Source organism: Furipterus horrens, unplaced genomic scaffold (genome assembly GCF_987537825.1).
Source record: "Furipterus horrens unplaced genomic scaffold, mFurHor1.1.pri manual_scaffold_17, whole genome shotgun sequence".
Classification (NCBI taxonomy): Eukaryota; Metazoa; Chordata; class Mammalia; order Chiroptera; family Furipteridae; genus Furipterus; species Furipterus horrens.
In genome coordinates, this window is record NW_028327187.1 from 58,899,865 (window position 1) to 58,922,405 (window position 22,541).

General features: G+C 40.3%; 1 protein-coding gene across 1 annotated transcript in view; it reads left to right on the forward strand.

The window, feature by feature from the left end:
* The window catches only part of LOC149991095 (centromere protein I-like), a 74,905-nt gene that overhangs the window by 50,727 nt on the left and 1,637 nt on the right, over window positions 1-22,541 (forward strand). Inside the window, 5 exon segments of the mRNA XM_090264075.1 lie at window positions 6,891-6,985; window positions 11,934-12,069; window positions 13,158-13,282; window positions 14,223-14,271; window positions 14,422-14,640. Of these exon segments, the coding sequence (XP_090120201.1) occupies window positions 6,891-6,985; window positions 11,934-12,069; window positions 13,158-13,282; window positions 14,223-14,271; window positions 14,422-14,640 (624 nt within the window).

Genomic DNA, 22,541 nt, shown 5'->3' on the forward strand with positions numbered 1-22,541 from the left:
AATTATCTGGTGAGGGCATGGAGTTAAAACAATTAATAGATATAGATGCGTGCAGTTTGGTTAGAATATTGCATCTGAGAAATGGGGTTGGGTAGTGGAGCAGTACTAGAAAGTAGTGAGTGAATGCCTGATGCCCAATGAGACAGGTTAGGGGAAGGGTACTTAGGAGTTGGGTCGCCTTGCCGCCTATTTTTACACCGGTATGGCAAAGGGAGTTAGGAGCCCCCAAAATTTGGGCAGGATAGAATACGTGGCTTCTGTATCAAGGATAAAGGAGACAAGCTTACCTGTCACCAACATGTTTACCCTAGGTTCTGCAGCCGTGATGATGAAAGGCGGGGCTTCCGAACCTGGGCCCCATCAGGCGGTGGAAAGTCCGAGGAGGTCTGGGACTGAGAGGCCTACGTCTGGATCTGCTGCAGGTGTAGGCAGTCTAGTCCCCAGGTTAGGGGCCGTAGGACAGGCAGCCTTCCAGTGACCTGTCTTTTGACAGAAAGGGCAGGGACCCGGAGTAGGTAAGCAAGGGTTTGGACAGAGCTTTGCCCAATGTCCCTCCTGACCGCACCGGAAACAGGGGCCTGGAGGCTGCCTGATGGTGGAGGCTTTGCCCTTATGCTTACTTTTCCCCTTGGAGGAGTTCCCCAGGGCATTAGCTAGCAAAAGATAGTACTTGTATTTCCGTTCCTGTCACTCCTCTTCCCTCTCCTCTTGACGGTTGTTGTATATTCGGAAGGCGACCTGAATAAGTTCACTTTGGGGGGTCTCGGGGTCCGCCTGTAATGTTTGGAGCTTTTTTTGAATGTCTGGGGCTGATTGACTAATGAAGTGGGTGTGTAAAAAGAGGCGTCCCTCCGGCGAAGTGGGGTCTAGATTGGTGTATTTTTGGACGGATTCTGTGAGCCTTGTTAAGAAGGCAGCTGCATTTTTACTAGGACCCTGGGTAATTTTGAGAGTTTGTTATAGTTGATAGCTTTAAAGTCCGATTTGTACATCCAAGTAAGGTGACATGTAAGGAAGTGGGACATGTATTCACATGACACCGTCTCTACCAGCGACCTCATGGAGGGGATAGAGACTAGAGGGGCGGGTGTGATCAGAGGGGGAGGGGCCGGGGAAGGAGAAGTAAGGATGGGCCCTCGAGATTGGGTATGGAGAAGAGAAGGTCCGGAATCTTGGAGGGCTGGGGACTGTGAGGAGTCAGGTGACTGAGGTTCTGAAGGGGGCGAGGGGGCGTCTGGTGTAGGTTCGTAGGGAGGTGGGTGATCAGTGGGATCGAAGGTGTCCAAGTGTAAGAGGCAAGGAAACTGGTGGCTCCCAAACCAGTATGAAATAATTAGCAGTAAAGGGAAAATGTAACTAGAGGGTTTTTTGAGCCAGAGTTGACAATATTAGCATTAGAAAAGGGGCATTCCGTGGCTCAGCACAAATGCCTCTGAGAACAAAGGACATCTGAAATCTGAGGGGAGGACGTTCTTTACAAAACCCTGGGAAGTGGGAAAATGCAGCTAGACAGCCCAGCAAACAAAACAGGGAAACTCCAAAGAAGAGCTGGAGATAGACCTATAACCAGATCACCCTTAATTAATTTAGTTAATTGCATTATATTATAACTCCAGAGTATTCAGCATGGAAAAACGGAGGCGGAGAAGGAGGGAGAGGGAGGAAGGGAGGGGGCGGTTTTACTCGAGCTAGGGTAAGAACAGCCAGCTTCATCCTTTTGGTAAGGATCTTTGGTTTTCGGCTGCGCCCAAAGCTGCAGGTCTGTGAATAAACAACTGCTTAGGTTACTGCTAAAATCCTGTGTCCCGGTGTTTTATTATGAGTATTTTTCACACAAGGAAGAAGGAGAAGGAGTTAGAGGGGGTGCAGAAGGTGGAGAGGAAGGTGGCTTTTTCTGGACAAGGAGGATTTGGTGGGTAGTGAGCTGTTCGCAGAGACAGTGTTTGTTCTGAAGAGTCTAGAAAGCCTGAGCATTGGGAAGTTCTGACCACTTGCCCGATTGCTGGGGGAAGTTATCAAGGTCTGTGAAACTCCTAAGTCAAGTGTGCCGTTTTCCAGCCAGCAACTCTGGTTACTTAGAGGATACTGGGGCCACATGACAGTGGGCAGAAAGACGAGTCGACAGGCCTTGATTTCTCCATTTAGTTGGAGAGATCTGAGATTACGGATTAAACACCCAAGAGGGGTATCTTTGGGTGGGAGGGACTGGCCAATTCCCGTGGTGATGGTTAGGGTTAGTGTGAGTCCGAGAAAGAGGAGGAGGGCGAATCCAAGCCAACGATCCCGGCTCCGCAATCTGTCGAGACAACTGTCCCTGTTTCGACCAGAGTGGAGAGGCACTGATTTGTCCTAGGCGTCCCTAGGAGTCGTCAGACCCCGGAGAATGGGTCCGGATTGACCCGAGGAGTCTGGTGACTCCGAGAGTGGTTCCAACTGAGCGCTCAGATTTAGGGCCAGACTGCCCGGAATGGTCTAGGGTAGACCAGGAAACAGAACCACCGGAGGAGCCGAAGATGGGGACTCACCCATGAATCCGAGGGCCAGTGTTGATTGGAAGTAAATGGCAATCGGGGAAGGGGTCAAAGGAAAAAGGAGGTGGATGGGGTCAGCAAGCCAGAGGGGAAGCTCGAGCCGCTGACTCATGGAGATCTGAGCGACTTCAGGTCCAATCATTGGGGGCCGGTTCAGGCCCCGGTCCGACATGGGAGTCCCGGTCGAGCCAGTGCCCCAATCCCGGTTTTCGGCACCATAATGTAAGAATGGAGTAGCTCAGAAAGCCATCAAGACACAGCGAGCAGGAAAAAAGTTTATTGAGGGACTCAGCGAGCAGGGAGGGAGCTGTGCCGAGAGTGGCTCCGACTCCAGACTCCTAGGGAAGAAGGGGGTTGTTTTATACGGGGAAGAAAAAAGGAACTATTGAATTTAGTCGTCACCTGCTCATCTTTCAGCTGCAAGCATGGCGGGCTGATCAAGGCCAAACGCGGCTCGGCTTGACACACCCCGCTATCGTGGGGAACTCCAGGCCCAAAATATTGCTATCTTCCAAGCAGCTGCAGGCGGGCAGGGGGAGGGCATGGGAACCGAGGCTGTCAAAAGGTAGTATACAGTAGTTGGATAGTGTAAACATAAAGGGAGAAAGGTGTTTTTTGTTTTGTTTTGTTTTTTTTTTAATATAAGGAAGGAGGAGTAATAGTTTGGAAATAGTGTTGAAGATGGATAGCCTTTGTGTTGTGTTCAAAAAACCAAAGTGTAGTCAAATTCACGAGAAAAACTGACTATAGCAAAGTTCAGTCTTACATGAGCTTTGATCTTAGCCTAACAAATTCAGCTAATGTTACTGCTAATGAGGTTCTGTAGCTCACAAAATATTTGTAAATATTCTAAAACAAGGCATTTTTTTTCCCCTGTGGCACCTGATAAAATCGAAGGTCCATTGGATTTTTTATATCTTTTTAAAGCTGACTCTCTTCTTTTTTTATTTTTTATTTATTTATTTTTCCTCACCTGAAGACATTTTTTTCATTGCGTTTTAGAAAGGAGGGGAGAGAGAAAAACATCGATGTGAGAGAGAATCATCGATTGGTTGCCTCCTTCCTGTACATGCCCCCGGACTGGGGGGATTGTATGTGCCCGAACCCACAACCTTTCAGTTATGGGACAATGCTCCAACCAACTGAGTCAACACTGGCCAGGGCTGACTCCCTCATTCATTCATTCATTCATTCATTCATTTATTGTTTTTCTGTTACAGTTGTCCCACTTTTTCCCCCATTGCTTCCCCCTACCCCACCCACCCCTTCTCCCACAGTCAATCCCCACCCCGTTGTCCGTGTCCATGGGTCATTTATACTAATTCCTTGACTAGACCCTTCCTCTTCTTTCCCGCCTCTCCCCGTCCCCGTCCCCTGCCCTGGTCACTGTCAGTCTGCTCCTTGTTTACATGCCTCTGGTTCAGTTTTGCTCGTTTGTTTGTGTTGTTCATTAATTTCCTGTATTAGGTAAGATCATATGATGTTTGCTTTTCCTGACTCCCTTCTTAAAGACACAGTTATTTCTGATTTTATGTTTACCCTTTAAAAGAAGGGGCTGACATTCTGTTTCCATATTAACAGTGAGGAGCTGGGACAGTGCTTACCTCCAAGTGTTGAAGTGGGGTATGGAAATACATTTAGAGGAAGCAGAGCCCTGACTGGGTGAAGAGGGAGAGCCAGAATATGATGAGAGTAAGGAGACAGCGAAAGTATACTTTGAAGAATATGAAGGTGTAGGTTTAGATTACCATGGAATAGAGGTTCTGGAAACTGCAATTGAAAGATTTAGGAAGGATGGAATCAATGAAAGGGGGAAAGAAGCACAGAAAAGTACAGAGTACAAGAAAGGATAGGTGAGTAAAGGGCCTTTCAGCACACCTGAAAGTGAGGTGTTAATTTCTTTTTGAAATGTCCAAACCTATAGAGAATTTGTGTAAGAGTTTATTTGAGTCAAACTGATGACGTGCTGGGAAGCAAGAACTCAAATGCTCCAGAGAGTGGCAGTTTTACAGTTTCTTTTATGCATTTGGAGTTAAGGGGGGAATTTGCAGAAGATTACGTAAAGGTGGGAGAAAGCAGAACAGGGACTGGATTATAGGATAGTTAACAAGGTTATGTGTTCCCTTGAGGGTAGTCTGGAAAAGAGGATTACTTCTGGCATTTCAAAGATAAATTAACCTAGATGCATAAGAGTAATGGTCAGTACTTATTTAATGCTATGGAGGTCGCCGTCAGAAAAATTGCAGTGTATGTCATGTGTATCCGAGAGATACATTCATTACCAGTATGTGCTGAAATGTGAAAAAAATTAAAACACTGCAAGTTTGCATTTATTATATTTATATAATAAAATACATAATTTTAAATTCATTTTCAGTTACGATCTAGAAAGTACTAAAGAAATATTAAGACATAAAGAATAAAAAAAATTTTTTCCAAATAACGGAAACGTGGACATTGCTAAAAAATACAACCAAAAAGTGTCTTTAACATTAATTAATCAGAATCTTCAATAGTTGGCTTTGTAAAACATTTGTAACAGTCATTGCAAACAATATTGCTATGCTTGAGGCATAAATACTTTTCACCACACTTGCAAAAATATTTTGATAAGCAACTCCGGTAGCATTCGCTAAAGTTCTTCAGCATCTCTTGAATTACGGAATTGATACATTTTTCTAGCCATTGTCAATGGTAAATGAGAATAAAACACAACACTGACTTCAGAGTTGATGGTGTCTCTCAGATACAATTTACTGTTGAATATCACACACCCTTACGAAACACATGTTATAACCAAACTTACAGCTTAAATGTCATGGCTTAACATTAGTCACATACAAATGTGCAGCTAGTCAAGACCTTGACCCTATGCAGCCAATATATGTAACAATATTTAAGAAAAAGTTTGTTTGTATCTCTCAAATTAGCCATGTCCTCTGCAGGGTTAAAAACTTTTATTAATGAAATTATAGGCCTGGGGTGTGACTACCCATCATGACCTGCCCCATTAGGAATTTATGATCAGATCACCCTGTGAGGTTACTTTTGGTCACTGAACTTTATATTGGGTTGGCCAAAAAGTTAGTTTAGTTTTTTTGTATGATGGCTCTAGTAGTGCTTAATTGTCTAACTTTATTCAAAACATTTTGTTGCATTGTATTCTGACAGTTGTCATATCTGCGTGCATTTTAAAAAATCAAAATTGGTGAATTTTTGTGCAGCTATTTTAATATTGCAGGTGGAAGGAAATATGCAACATTGTTGGCGTCTTATGCTTCATTATTTCAAAACAGAACTGAAACATCAAAAAAGATTTGTGCAGTGTATGGAGAAGGTATTGAGGCTGGCTGAAGGTGTCAAAGTGGTTTGTGAAGTTTCTTGGTACTATTGACATTTTGGCCAAATAATTCTTGACAGCTGTGGGGCTGTCTTATGCATGGAAAGATGTTTAGCAGCACCCCTGGCCTCTACCCACCAGAAGCCAATAGTGCGAGGAAGCCGACATACTCAAAATACACAAATCAATAAAGTTACTGGTGAAATGAGAAAAAAAAAGTCTTATTTTACTGAAAAAACTAAATGGACTTTTTGGCCAACCCAATACATATCCCCTTTTTCATTCACATTCTAAAAAATATTAATTGAACTGTTTCTATGAAGTAGCAGTGAGCACCCTGTTACTAGAGATGCTCAGGTAGTATCTAGGTGATTATTTATTAAAGATGTTTAAGAAAGCTTTCCTGTATCAGGTTTTGAGATGGTATGGATTTATAGATATTAGGATTTATCCTCATTAATTCCCTAAGCACACTTCTGTCAAAACTGTTGATGTATGTCAATGAGGCCTTGGAAAATCAGGGCAAGGCCTGAGAAAAGAAAGACTAGAATTCTTTGTTCTTTACCATCATAGAGGATGAGGTAAATTTTATCACCATGAAGGAAGGCATAAATTATAGTTGCAGATACAAGGTGAAAAGAGTGGGACACTTAACCTGTAGCAACTTCAAAGGATCTCTGAGGAGAGACAATAAGGAGTGGAGGTGATGTTGTATTTGATGATGTAATGTATGTTATAAATGAATGTAATTTAGAAAAACAAGAGTCTGTTCCTGTGCTGATAAGCTGGGTACAGTCCAGTAGAGAAAATAGAAAAATAAACTTGTACTATAGTTGCATTCATCTGTCTCCTGGATACTGATCAGGTTGGAGTGGCAGCTATTGGGTTCTGAGTTGGATGCAGTCATCTCTGTTGTCCTTTCCACTTCTAAGTCTCTGGTTTAGATTGTTAGTTCTCAACACTGTGGTATGTATGAAAGGTTTTACAAATGATTTTTTTGTTTTGTTTTGCCCTCTCAGTGTAGTGTTCTTGAGAACCTTAAAGAGCTACTGCAGAATTGGCTGTTGTGGCTTTCTATGGACATCCACATGAAAACTGTGACGGACAATTCTCTGTGAGTTATCTTACAACCCTCCACAAAAGATGATCTGTATACAAATATTTACATATGGAGTTTAATAGTGTAGCATGAGACCTAATTGTTTTACGTAAATACTGTTCTAGTTTTCTGAAAGATTTTTGTGTTACTCTTCATCCTTCCTCCCCACAATCCTGAGAGGAAGTATAATAAATCAGAAAGCAAACCCTAAGCAAGAGTTAATGTAGCAAAAACAGGGGAGAGCTGACAGAACTTTTAACTTTGGTTTTCATTCAATTTAGCTCACTTTATAAAATATATTCTAAAAAGAAGAAGAATATATGAAAGGGTGAGGCAGGAGAGCATGTATGTACGACCCATGGGCATGGACTTGGGGAGGGGATTGTTGGGGAAGGGGGGTGCTGGGCGGAGGGGAGCAAAGGGGAAAAAATTGGAACTATTGTAACAATATAACCAATAAAATATACTTAAAAATAATAAAATAAAATATATTCTTATACATGTAAAGTCAGTTTTGATGCTGGCTAGGAAAATCTGTGATTTTGCTGTACAGTCGTTTGTTTTTTTTTTTTTTTGTTTTTTTTTTTTATGTTTCTCTGATGTATTTTAGTTATATACATTAATTGATTTTCACTTTGGAATAAAAAATAGCATACAGTGTTCCATTATGTTAATTATTGTTAACACTGTGTGCTTTACCCTTAAAGCGAAAGTAAAAGACTGAATTTTTCAAGGAATTGCCTAATTAGGGAGTTTTGGCTCTACTTAAACCTTTGGCTCCTCCTATATTCTGTTATCAGCCACATTATTGTTAATATTGTTTTTAAGACTTTGTTTTAAAGAAAATAGTATGATATTACTCCTGTGTGCCCATCATCCAGCTTCAACAGTTATCAACACATGGTTAACTCTTTAAAATCTGTACCACCTCTCGCTTACCTACTCCTTCCATATTAAACTTTTTAAAGCAAAACTCAGACATCATTTCAACTGTGGAAAAATGATACCAGTATAACACCCAAGAAATTAATAGTTCTTAATATCTTCAAATATCTAATCAGCATTCACATTCCCTACATTGTCAGTCACATTCTTTATCAAATAAGGGTCCTTAGCTTCAATTGCAAATAGCTGGCGGTTAGCTTGGTTAAAAGAATAGCCCAGACCTATTGATATGAGAATGGAAGATAGAAGCTTCTTGGGAGTAGCTTGGGAAATTATTTTTAATTCTTCATATTCATTACTGCAATGCTTCTATATATCATGTATCAACTTTTAGAAGGACATAGAGCATTTGTGGGTAGTGAAAACATCCTGTAAAGGTGTGCTTCTCAAAGTGTGGTCCATGGACAAGGACTCTCAGGGTCATTTGGGAACTTGCTAGAAATTCAAGTTCTCAGGCCCTACCCTAGACCTACTGAAGTAAAACTGTGGTGGTAGGGCCCAGTAATCTCTTGTGTTAATAAGTGCTTCCATAATTTTGGTGCAAGCTAAAGTTTGAGAACCACTATCATAAAGAAATTTCACTTAAATGATTAACCTTTTTGAACACCTCAGTTCTATTAAGAATAGTATGTTTGCATCTATAATCTTTGGCCAGCTTGCAAGGTATGTCTTAAGCATTCTGATATAAGTGCTTTACAATTCCTATATTTTCTTTTCAAAAGTCCTAGGATCCTTTTTAAATTAGTGTCATACATTTTGGGAGGACATTTAAAAAGGGGCCCTGCTTTCTAAAATTCTTAAAACAAATAAATAGACATAAGTGTAAATTTGCTTATTATAATACTACTTGTCATTATATAATATAGCTCTTATAAGTTCTCAGTAATTCCTTCTGTTTTTGGGATGTGCGTATAATGCAGTGTGTCCATCATATGACCATATGACATATGACTGTCAGAGAGGGAGTAAACTGTAGTTGTAAATCACAAGCAACAAAAGGTAGGAAACCGTTCTCATCAGTGGTTCTCAGTGGGGAGTGGCGGGGACACATTTTTGGTTGGCACAGTGTCCGGAATGAAGGTGCTCTCATCATTATTAGGTAGGAGCCAGGGACATTAAACATGCTGCAGTGGGTGGGGAGTAGGAGGCAGTCCTGAACATCAAATTGTTTAATCTGAAATGCTCCAGTGTCCTGTGGAGACATACTTCAAAGGATGCTTTTCTACGCAATCTTCATTGTTCAAGTTATTTCAGTTGCATTTACCAACTGCTGCCAGAAATGGTAGTTAAAATATAGTTTTGTAAATGGCTGGCTGACTGTATGTATGCCTGCTTATTTGAAAGATCTCCTTGTTTTCCCTGCCTCTCTGGCACTGAGCTATCATAGTGATGATGGGAGATGGTGAAGTCATTATCATCTCTCAAACTCTAAGATAATATACTATTCCTTTTTCTATCTGCATACCCATTGTTGGCTACCTAGATCAGGGTGTAAAGCTATAAAATCACATTTCTAGGTTTTTTCCTAATCCACTCAACAGCGGATTGAAGGACAGGGATGAGTAGATTGGTGAACTGAACAATTATACCCATGATTTCAAGAGACACAGTTCAATGATTTGGAAAGAATATATAATATGCAAAAACGGCTTTTACTAAAAGAATGAAAAATGTCAAGATGGAGGCTTAGACGGACACGCTAGGTCTCCCTGTACAACTAGAGAGGAATACAACTACTTCAAAACAAAGGATAACTAGAAATTCCAGAAAATAAAACTACACGGAAGCCCAACATATGAAGTTATAAACCAGCGGTGCCATTTGGGCAGGTAAGAGTTAAAGAGGGCAGCGCTGTTTGCGGTCGCACCTGGGACAGCGGCGGGGCGGCGAAAAATCCCGGCTGCAGTCAAGCCCCTGGCAGTGCGCGACCCCAGCGCTGGGGAAAGCAGCCACTACATCACCTTGAACAGTGAGGCCCAGGGGGGCGGGAGGACGGATCCCGGTCTCCTAGCTGAATAACTGTGTGAATCCATCTTGGACCCCCGCCCCCAAAGAAAGCACCACAGGGCTGCAAAATAGGTCGCGGACAGGCGCCGGTCGCTGAATTGTGACGCGTACACAGGCACTGCCCCCTACAGCCGGCCCAAGAAAACAAAACGCATCTGTCAAAATGAGGCAGACAACTATAGAAATCCCGGTGGCACAGCTCACCAGGCAACAGATAGAGAACCTGACAGATGAACAGATAAGAAACCTGTCAGAGGCTCAGTTCTGGGCCATTGTTATCAGGTGGCTTACAGAATTCACAAAAGAGCAGGAAAAAGATAAGAAAGAAGCGAAAAACATTCATAACGAAAGGAACAAAACCACATACGAGACAGATGGTGAGGAAAAAAAATCCAGAGTTCATTTCAACAAACTGGAATATGGAGAAGGAACAAGCAGTCAACCAATGCAGAGAGAGGAAATGGGAAGCAACAATGAGAGGATCAGAAACCTCTGGGACAGCTATAAAAGGCCCAACATAAGAATCATTGGTTTGCCAGAGAGTGAGGAAGATGAACTAGAACTTGAAAAATTGAGTAAAAATATAATAAAGGAGAACTTCCCAGACTTGGGGAAGGGAATAGACTTGCAGGTCCAGGAAGCAAGGAGAGTTCCCAAGAGACTGGACCCAGGGAGAACCACTCCAAGACACATTATAATCAAAATGTCAAAAATTAAAGATAAAGAGAGAATCTTAAAAGCAGCAAGAGAGAAGAAAAGAATTATGTACAAAGGAGTCCCAATTAGACTATCAGCTGACTTCTCAAGGGAGACCCTACAGGCAAGAAGGGACTGGCAAGAAATATTCAAAGTAATGAAAATCCAAAACCTACAACCACGAATACTCTATCCAGCGAAACTGTCATTCAGAATAGAAGGACAGAGAAAGTGTTTCCAGGACAAAATAAAACTGAAAGAGTTCATTAGATCCAAACTACTGTTATATGAGATGTTAAAGGGACTGGTTTAAAAAACAGAAGCTAGGGAGATGAAACAAAGGCAAACTAAACAGGCAACGAGAGTGGAAAAGGAACTGTGGGTACGGGAAGCATATTGAGGGGAGGTCAACAGGGAGGGGGAGTGGGGAGAGGGAGGGAGATGATATAGGAATTGGGGATCATGGTAGGAGGGAATGGAATAGACGGAGAGAGGTTGGGAGGAACTGTATACACAACTAATGGACATAATCTAAAAGGGGGGGACAACTGGAGGGAGGGGGGCCACCGGGTGGAGGGGAGCAGAGGGAAGGGAAATTGGCACAAATGTAATATTTTAATCAATAAAACACATTAAATCTGAAAAAAAAATAAAAATAAAAATCAATATATAAAAAAAAAAAAAAAAGGAATGAAAAATGTCAAAAACTTACTAATCCAGTTTTGGGAATGAATTGGATTCCAGTTAAATTAAAGTGAAAATATTTTAAACAGCATTTTAGTTCAGGAATTCAGGCAAAATTGGGTTTTGATTTGTGTACTTTGAAACTTAATTTGCTGACAGCAATGGATGCTGGGCAATTTATAGTAACTACTTTGGATATTATCTGATATTATCTAAAGTCTCTCTGAAGCTTAATTCGTTATTCCTCTGGTATTTCTAGATTCATCGCTGAGGATGTTCTATGAATTAATCGTAATGGTTCCCTAGAGGGCTGTGTATTTTTGTGACTAATCACTGTGGTTTTAAAAAAGTGAATTATACTTGGGGGGGGGTTTGCTGGGGGAGGGAGATGCTGGGTGGAGGGGAGTAAAGGGGAGAAAATTGGAACTATTGTAACAATATAATCAATAAAATACATTTAAAAAAATAAAATAAAATAATAAAATAAAATAAAAAAGTGAATTATACATTGAAACACAGATCATTTTCTGAAATACCTAGCAACTTTTTGTTATATGTTATTCATCTTTGGCTTGGAAATTGTGAGAAAATGTTCTAATATGGATCTGGTTGTTATGGTTTCTTATTGCAGAGAGACAACTTTCAGTGGATCCATGAAGTCTGTGTTTGAACTAATTCACTATGTAGGGTGGCTGTCCACTAATGCAATGCGCTTGGAAAGCAACAGTACTTTCTTGCTGCACTTTGTTTTGGATTTCTATGAGAAGGTGGTATACATCCCATTTACTCTATTTAGATTTTTGTGATGACTTTCTGCTTTAGTTGTCTGTTATTTCAATTTTATTTACAATCATTAAATCGGGCTATGACCTTATTAGCATAGTTAAAATAAGCTACATATTTTGAAATTAATGATTATATTCTCACCTGAATAAGTGACTTTCATAAAACTAAGTGGGAAAAGGTGTTTTGTTTTTTTTTAAATTCCAGATACCACTTTAATAGACATTCTCTTGAGTAATACTGACCTTAGACAGAAGTCTGTCTCTAGCATCACTTTTTGCTCATCCTTTATACGTCCCCAACCCCTGGAAAAAGTTGAAAGTACCTTCTGCTTGTTCAGCTCTCTGCTCCTACCTTTCAACTGCATTATTTCTTCCAGTAACCTATGGTTCTGGTCCTGTTCTATTGTTCTATAGTATTCTGTCTGGACAGAACTATTATCCGGGAAGTAGCCACTAATCTGTTTTCCTGGCTTCCTGCCATCTTCTTTTGTTTTCCAGGTTGACACCTAGCTAATAGGATAAACCAGCATTTATGGAACTTAAGGATAAAGAAATGCTCTCTTTCCCCTCAACTCTTTAATTAATTTTTTAACAAGATTACTTTATTTTATTTTACTTTATCTGTTTTAAGAGAGAGGGGAAAGGAGAAAGAGAGGGAGAGAAACATCAATGTGCTGTTGCCTCTCATGTGCCCCCAACTGGGGATCTGGCGTGCAACTTAGTCATGTGCCCTGACTGGGAATCGAACCAGCAACACTTGGTTCGTAGGCTGACGCTCAATCCACTGAGCCACAGCAGCCAGGGATCTTTCCCCCTCAGCTCTTAAGATCTTTCTCCAGGAACAAAAATGCATTTAATGATTTCCTAAAAATAATCCTCTATGATAAGGTCAATGTTTGGTGAGGTACATTTTTAAGCAGACTTGTGGCTACCTATTCTATTTGATGAATCAGGCACACCTCAGCTTGATGTTATATTATTGCTTATTCTCTACTGATGATTCTTTGAGTAAACTTGTTTGGAGGTTCTGGGGAATAGTCTATATACTGATGTTATATTCTCTCCAAAAGGTGTGTGACATATATATAAATTATAACATTCCGTTAGTGGTGTTGTTTCCTCCTGGGATCTTCTATCTCGCACTCCTTAGTGTGGATTCAAGTATCCTGAACCAGCTCTGTTACATTATGCACAGGTACAAAACCTTTTTACCATTTTGTGAATTAGTACATTATAATTTTATCTTCAGTTTTCAACTATACAATTAATTATAATTTGTAAATACACTACAATGAAATTATTGCCCATTTTTTCTGCTAGGGTCTATGAAATAAGAAAGAAACATGGCTTTCTTTTGGGAATGACTTTCCAGTATGAGGCTATTTTAACTGCATGTTTTTTTAATGTCACTGTAGGGGTTATAGATTTAAAATTTTTTGTTAATGACCTTTTGTGAAATGGTACTGCTGTACTCAGCATTGTTAATTCTCATTGCTGTGTTTTAAAGAAAAATTAGTCATTTTCCGACATCTGGTTTAGATCTACATAGCTTTTCTGGTGAAAAGAACATTTTCTGGGAGATTAGGGGATCTGTTGCCAATTATATGAAACTATAAGTATTATTTCTTTAACTCAGGGACTGAAATTACTCTTTTTAGTTCTTAAGTGCACTCTTTTGGCATAACTTGCAAGACTATGCCAAGGTTAAAATGTTTAAAAACTAATTAGATAATAGTTCTCAGGCATGAAAGAAAGATTACATTTTTAAGTTTCCCCTTTTTTCTTCTGCACGTTTTGTTCCACATTAATAAAATGTTCTGTATTAGTGACTGACCGCTTTTGATTCTCTATTTTTAATAGTGAAAATTTAAAAGCATTTTCTTTATTTATTCTTATTGAAGTATATACTTTACATACAGTCAAGTGCATATCTTAAATATACAACTCATTATTTGAGCCCGTAATGATCTTCATTTCTTGAAGAAAATGTATCATAAAAGATTTACAACCTTAACTAGACAGCTGGATATTTGTGTATGTGCACATGTACATATTTAAAGTGTATACTTTTGTTTATGTTTACATTTCAAAGGCATTTAATGTTCAACATTTTATTCTTTTCTTCATCCTTTTAGATACCGTAACAATTTGACAGCTGCAAAGAAAAATGAGCTGGTACTAAAGGTATGGATGACAAAACTATGTTGCGTCACCATTGTTTAAAAATTGAGTGAGTGTGTGTGTGTGTGTGTGTGTGTGTGTGTGTGTGTAGTCTGTGGGGAATAAGAAGGAAAGGGAGAATAAGTAATGACAATGTTTTTCCTTTCCCAATAGACAAAATCAGAGTTCATATTCGGCAGCAAGACCTATCAAGAATATAATCACTATTTGACAGACATGGTTCGTTGCCTATGGACATCCAAACCCTTCCAGAAAGGATCATGTTTTGACCCTGAAGTCTTTAAAAAAATTGGAGTAGCAAAATATAAAACCAGTTTAAATTTAGTCCATCACCCTGCTCTATTGAGTTATGCTATTTCCTTTTTGCTAAAGGTAAGGATAGTTAAAAGGTTTTTAGATTTTATATAGGAATACTATGATGGCAGAAATAGCAAATGCCATAAATTTAGTGTGTTTGAATTCCAAAATGCGTTTAGTCATTTCTTTTTGAGTACCAGCTAAATTTTCGGTATTGCGGTAAGCTCAGGATTCAAAGTTTAGTAAGCCTCTATCCTCCAAGAGCTCCAAGAGCAGTGACTGACTTGTAAATATTACTACATTACGGTGTGGCAAGTGAGAAGAGGTACAGTTGTGATAAAGATGGGGGAGTGATTATTTGTTCAGTTCTGCTTGGGTAGAGGTGGTGCCAGGTAAGAAAAGGCTGCAGAGAAATGGAAGTTCTCATAAAATCCTTTCAGACAAGATGGAAAATGTAGGCTAGATAATATAATTAGAGTTGGAGTCTAAGTCAAAGACTGCTGATTTAATAGATTGATGTCAATATGCAGGCGGGTTTGGGTGAGGCTCTTCTTAGGACATTATTATTATCAGCCCTGTCATTTTCACTATTATCTTAATGTTATTTCAGTATTGACTTAGGAAGAACTCAAATAGTGTGCATATCCAATGTGTGGATGACACAACAAGATGGGATACAAATACACTAACAGACTCCAGATTTAGAATACCCTTAATAGACAGGAACGTGGAGAATTCTAACAAAATGGGAGAAAATGTACAGAATGGGAGGAATAATCGTTGAATAAATATTGCATGTATGAATGTGATGAACCAAGTGCTGTGGTGAACAAGACACATCTGTTGTTGCCTTCATAGAGCTTCCAGTCTAGTGGAGGGTCATTAAACAGACATCTTAGAATAAAGAATGATGAGTAATGTAGAGAAAGCATAGAGAATGATTTTAAAAATATACAAGGGTGCTAACCCAGTTCAGGCTTTACAGAGGTGATGCTAATTGGAGTTTTGAAGGACGAGCATGAGCTTGCTAAGCAGAAGCAGTATTTGAGGAAAAGTGCAGATAGAAGAGGAGATAGCAGACCTCTTCCATAGAGGACCAGATTGTAAATATTTTAGGCTTTGCAGGCTATGTGGTCTCTGTCGAGACTACTCAACCTTGCCATTATAACATGAAAGCATCCATAGATAACGCGTAAACAAATTAGCAGAGTTGTGTTTTAATAAAGTTTCTTTACAAAAACAGATGTTAGGCTAGATGTGAGCTGTAGGCCCTGGTGTGCTTGGTAGAGCTTGCTGTGTTGCGGGAACTTAAGTAGAATGGTAGGACTTGAGCAGGGATTTTACCCTGACTGGGCAGCAGCAAAAAGTATACATTTTTGATAGCTTCCACCCTGAGATTCTGACTTAATGACTCTAGGGTGACATCCAGGATCTACTTTCTTCATATACATATTCTGATCTACAACAAGAGTTGAGGGACACTGGGCTAGACTAGATAGCGTATTAGAGGGTGAGGTTTTGAAATGTAGGCAAGGACCAACCAGATGGTGAAAAAATTAATATGTGACCTTCAAAAACCTATTGATTGGTTTCAATATGTGAATAAAAATTATACTTTTAGGTACATAGAAGAACTTCAGAGGCCATAGTTTAGTGATTTTTCTGCTATTCCTTTCTCTTTTCTTGCCTTTATAATAATTTGCCTAATTGATCATATAATATGTAAAAACTTGTTTCGGATTAATAGTATTAATATTACTATTAATAATGAGACTAATGCATGAAATTTGAAGTAATTTTTTTTTGCACCTGCACTAAATCCTACTAAAAAGGTACAGTGCAGCAATACTATATTTTACAGATAATTAGGTACATTTGTTTCAATATATTTCTGTGTTTTAAATAATTGCTTTCTTTTTCATTTAGTTTGATTCTTAGAATATGTAAAACATTCACATAGTTTCAAATTCTAAAGTGTAGAAATCTCACTTTCATCCTCATCTTTTCCTTGTTTTTAGGCAGCCGTTTTTATTGCTGCTTGTTTTTTCCATTCAGTGTTACCTTTCTTTCTTTTCGCTCTTGATCTTTCGCTCTTTACATTCAATGTTATTTTGTGTTAGTTTCAGGTGTTAAATTTAGCAAACATTGCTTTATAATCTGTGTCTGATGATGATTCTAATATCAGAAGTTTTTGTGTGTCTGTGTTGCCTCCTTTTTCTGTTGCTTCTTCATTGTGTCACTTAATTTCTTTGTGTGTTTGGTTATATTTGACCATGTGCCCAGACGCCTGGAGTATTTTTGTAGAAGAAATTAGATATTAGAATATCTTCCTGTAGAGAGCTTTCATTTTCTTCTCACAGGTACCTAGGGGTGCTCTTCTGGATGCTAATCCAAGTTCTATGCCCAAGGTTCCCCAGATCTCAGACAGACTGCAAGTGACCTCTTACATTGCCCTTTGGGTTACTAAAGTGGGGGTTGCTTTATAAGAGTTCCCACTTTCGGCAAACCCCGTGCTTTGGCTTTAGTCACCTTAGTCCTTCAAGGTTGTAGAAGTGCAGCTCAGTTTGCAGCTGATTCCTCTGGATTTGCCAATTCCCTCAGACCAAGAGTGATTTTGAGTATTAGGTTTACCCCTCCGGGTTCCATCTTCTATGTTTTGGCTTACCTAACCATAGATTTTTGCATCCCTTACATTGTGTTATCTCTTCATTATTTTTTAGATTCAGCTGTTGATTGTTGTGAGTTTGTTGTCATTTTAATGTTCATAGTTTTGTACTTTTTCTTAAATACGTCCCTCCAACATTTCCCGTAATAGGGGCTTGGTGATGATGAACTCATTTAGCTTTACCTTGTCTGGGAAGCACTTTATCTGCCCTTCCGTTCTAAATGATAGCGTTGTTGGATAGAGTCATCTTGGTTGTAGTAATCTTGCCTTTCATCATTTTGAACACTTCTTGCCAGCCCCTTCTTGCCTGCAAAGTTTCTTTTAAGAAATCAGCTGGTAGTCTTATAGGAACCACTTTCCTTTGTAGGTAACTCTTATTTTCTCTTGCTGCTTTTAAGATTCTCTCTTCATCTTTAACCTTTGGCATTTTAATTATGATGTATCTTGGTGTGGTCCTCTTTGGGTCCAACTTGCTTGGGACTGTATGTGCTTCCTGGACTTGTACGCCTATTTCCTTTGCCAAATTATGGAAGGTCTCTTTGATTATGTTTTCAAGTAAGTTTTCAACTTCTTGCTCTTCTTCTTCTCCATCTGGCATCCCTATGACTCAGATGTTGGTACGTTTAAAGTCCCAGAGGTTGCTAGTACTCTCCTCGTTTTTTCCCATTCTTTTTTAAAATTTATTTATTTTATTTATTTTTAGAGAGAAGGGAAGGGAGGGAGAAAGAGAGGGAACCCAGCCCACAACCCAGGCATATGCCCCAACTGGGAATCAAACCAGTAGCCCCTTGGTTCACAGGCCGGTGCTCAATCCACTCACTGAGCCATACCATCCAGGGCTCAATTCTTGTTTTTTCTTTCTGTTCCAGGTGAATGTTTATTTCTTCTTTTTGTTCCAAATTGTTGATTTGAATCCTGGCTTCCTTCCCATCACTGTTGGTCCCTTCTATATTTTTCTGTATTTCACTTTGTATGACCTTCACTTCTTCCTTTATTTTGTGGTCACAGTCATTTCTCTGAGCATCCTGATCACTAGTGTTTTGAACTCTGCATCTGATCAGTTGGGTATCTCTGTTTCATTTAGTTCTTTTTCTGGGGTTTTCTTCTGTTCTTTCATTTGGGCCATATATCTTTACCTCCTCAATTTGGCAGCTTCCCTGTGTTTGTTTCTGTGTAGTAGGTAGAGCTGCTTTGACTCTGTGTCTTGGTAGTGTGGCCTAATATAGTTGGTGTCCTATAGGGTCCAGTGGCACAGCCTCCCCTATCACCCAAGCTGAGTGCTCAAGGTGTGCCCTTTGTGTGGGCTGAGTATACCCTTCTCTTGTAATTGAGCCTTGGTTTCCATTGGCAGGTCAGTGGGAGGGATTTACTTAAGCCAGTCAGTTGCAAGGACTGGCTGTGACCACTGACCACCAATTTACGCCTTCTGTGGAGGTTCAGCTGTGCAGGGGCAGGGTGGTGGTGCTCCAATGTGGTGTGTAGCTTCCCACTGGGTACGGTGGCCCTGGGGTTTCCCAGGTAGTGCAGGCCAAGGTCAGCCCTGACCTGCGGTTTGCCTCAGGCACCCTGCCTGAGCTATAAAGCAATCTGAGATGGCTGCTACTTGTGTTGGGCTTGGAGATCCCCAGGCAAAGTCAAGCTGTGAATCGAAGCTGCCTGTTGGTAGTGCTGGGCCTGGAGCTCACCTGTTGCTTGTTTGATAGGATTTAGGAAGTTGTGGAGCAGGAGCCAAGACCAGCCATTCATGTGGAAAAGCAGCTTGGGTGGGCCTATAAATTGGGTGTGGTGGAGTCTCTCTGGATCTCCAAGGCAGGACAAACAGTGTTGGCCAGTTTGACGGAGTCTCAGAAATGGCACCAGTTTGCCTGCTTTGTGGGGAGGGTTTATAAAAGAGACAAAATGGCCTCTGCTGGCCTTGATGCCAGACAGTTGAGTTCCTCCCTGTATACCACAGGTGCCTTTCAAGCTGCTACTTTGGTGCTGGAGCTAAGAGGGAGGGAATCTGAGTAGGTGAGTCCATGTGTGGGTTCTCTAAGAGGAACTGCTTGGGGCTCCAGAAATTTCTTCCACTGACTCAACCCATTTGTTGTTTGTTTGTTTGTTTGTTTGTTTGTTTAAGCCAGAAATTGTGGGGACTTATATTCCTGGTGCTGGAACCCTTGGCTGAGGGGCCTGGTGTGGAGCTGGTACTCCTCACTTGTGAGATATCCCTCCCAAATTTTTATCTACCACACATGGGTCTGCGCCCCTCCTATCCATCTCTCAGTCTTTCTTTTAAAATAGTGCCTTTTGAGCCCTGATTATCACCAACTAACAGCTCACTAAGTGTCTTACTCTTGAGGTGTTAAAAATAATTTCTGATACCATGTTAGCATGATTTAATTCTGACAGTTTTACTGAATTATTACGGTGTACATATTTCAAATTACCCTGGCTGGTTTGGCTCAGTGGATTGAGCGTCGGCCTGCGAGCTAAGTGTCGCTGGTTCGATCTTCCAGTCAGGGCACATCAGAGAAGGAAAACTCTGATTCCAAAAAACCTCCGCTGCCTTGCAGCATACCTCTTCAGGGGAAAGGCTAAGGGAGTAAACCCCGACAGAAAATCCGGAGCCGGAGTCCCTAAGGCGGTTTGACGTTGTAGTCAACACCGGCAACTCCTGCGGCGCACCTGAAGCCAAGCTGTATTGACTCCGTCTTTCCCTTGGATCTTTCAGCTGCGAAGAGAGGGGGGGGTCTGCTGCATGGGCAACAGCAGACCCTCCATATCACCCTGCCCAGGCTCTGTAGCTTCAGCTTCACTGGAGAGGACACTCCAGCGTCATCGCAAGATGTCGATTCAACACGGGAGGAGACAGATACCGTGTCACTCCCGAGTCGGACTGCACAGCCATTCTCGGCGGTGCAGATAGACTCTTAAGAAGCTACACCATCGTCTCTCGAGACGGACGGCTGCCGCCGCCGACGACATATTCCAAATTAGCCGTATTCTTAGAGATAATTTAGTAAATTTAATTTGACCAATCAATTCTCAGTATCCAAGAGCTCAGCTCACTTTTTGAGTTGAAATATTTTGAATTTTTGTAGAGCCTACATTTCAGGAAATTCTGATGCTATAGGTTTTCTTACCATAAAATACCTTTGAATTGATAGCTAGTTATTTTTTTGTTTATTCAGCCAACACATATTTATTTAGTGTCCAACTGTGCCTCTGGCACTAGGAATACAGTATTTAAGAGGATAGATACCATCTCTGTGCAATATAGTTTATATGCTAATGAGAACAAACACTAAGCAAGTAATGAAATAAGTTGACATAATTATTTTAAATAATGAGAAAGACCATGAAGGACATAAACAGGGTGAGGTGAAAGAGAGAGTGACTTGAGGGTTGTCAGGGATCGTTGTTCAAGGAGATGACATTTGATCTGAGATTTCCTCTAAAAGATTAGAATAAGCCAGCCTAATAATAGGTAGAAGAAGAGCATACCTGGCATTGCAAATAGTAAAGTAGCTCAAGGAGTTGAAGGAAGAAAGAAAGGCCAGTTTGACTGAGAACTGAAGGAACAAGAACGAGGATGGAATGAAATAAGGTCTATTAGGAGTGCCATGGGAAACAATTGAAAGATTTTCAACAAGGGTTGTAAAATGGTCTGAGTTGATTTTTAATAGAGATCTCTTTAGCTTTCTCATGGAGGATAGAGTTATTTAAAAATAAAAAGGAGGCCCTAATGGTAGCAGATGCACCAACTGGGAGGCTATTGGTGGAGTCTAGACAAGAGATACTAATAATGATTTGTATGCAGGTGGTGGTAGTGGAGATGGACCGACGTGGACTGATTTGAGGTATATTGCAGAGGAAGAACAGACAGCACTTGATGATAGCTTGATTAGAAATGGGAATGGGAAAAAGAAAAGGACTTTTGAGTTTTTTGAATTGAGCATCTGGGTTGATGGTGGTTCCATTTGTAAATAAGAGGAATACTGATGAAAGAACAGGAGAGGATATTTGGTTTTGGGAGAAGGCAAATTGAGAATCAAGTGCTGTTTTGACCTTAAGTTTGAGATGCCTGTAAGGCATCCAGGAAGAAAAGTAAGTAGGCTATTTGAAATAGGGGCTTAGAGCTCAGGAGAGAGGGTGGAACCAGAGAAGTAAATATGGGATTCATCAGTTCCAGAAACACTTTTTTTCATTTTTTAACTTCTCAGAGATCGGGATGATTCTTCTGATTGTTGTTAGCCAGGCAGCAATCGTGAAATAGTTGTCATTTGCTGTTTTGGAGTATGTATAGGCAGATTGCCATAATCAGACCTTGCAGAATGGATGTCATCAGCTTTGGGAAAAAATTGGAGACTATTGGAGCACAGTTTTCAGTCTCAAAAACCAAATGACTTCAAGGAAGAGGGGAGGGAAGCATTGAAACATGCTATGGACTTTTCTTGAAACAGGAACCAAAAGTAGGTTAGCTTTACGTAACTGGGACCCTGGCACCAGTAGCTTTTAGTTCAGCAAGTGTTGCATCATCAGCATTCTGGCATAGCGGGTGCTATTGTGTGAACAAACAGATATCCACAACTCTTGCATATAAAAGTAATTCAGGCCCTGGTTGGTATGGCTCAGTGGATTGAGTTCTGGCCTGCAAACCAAATGGTCTCTGGTTTGATTCCCAGTTGGGACACATGCCTGGGTTGCGGGCCAGGTCCCCAGTTGGGGGTGTGCGAGAGGCAACCCATTGATGTATCTCTCATACATGGGTGTTTCTCTCCCTCTTTTTCTCCTTCCCTTCCTCTCTCTAAAAATGAATAAAATATTTTAAAATGAAAAAATTAAAAAATTTAAAGAGTAATTCAGAAGAGCTGGACACTTTTCACTTAATTTTGTATATATTTACCATTTCATGTTTATAAAAATGATATATGATCAACATCTGCCTATATCTAAAACTTTTTTAATCGTTATGAAATTTTAAAAAATTCTAAGTGTTGAGAAGGCATTGTGTTATATGTAGTTTACTAGGCAGAGTTTTTTCTTAGTAGTATATAAAATATATCGTTTGTTAGAATTGATGGCTTTTCAGTGAAATATAGTAGGTGATAGTTAAGACCAGGGAATCAATGATCTGAATTTTCATAAAGAATTACGATGTTCTACAATCTACTGTGTACATAGACGGCCACACCACACTTCTTCCTCATCCTTCAGGATTCAATTTCAGGTATCTTATTCCTCAGAAAAACCTTCTCTCTGATACTTTCTATCACCACCCAGTGGCTGAACACAGAATTTTTTTTTTTTTAATGAGGCCATAGATTAG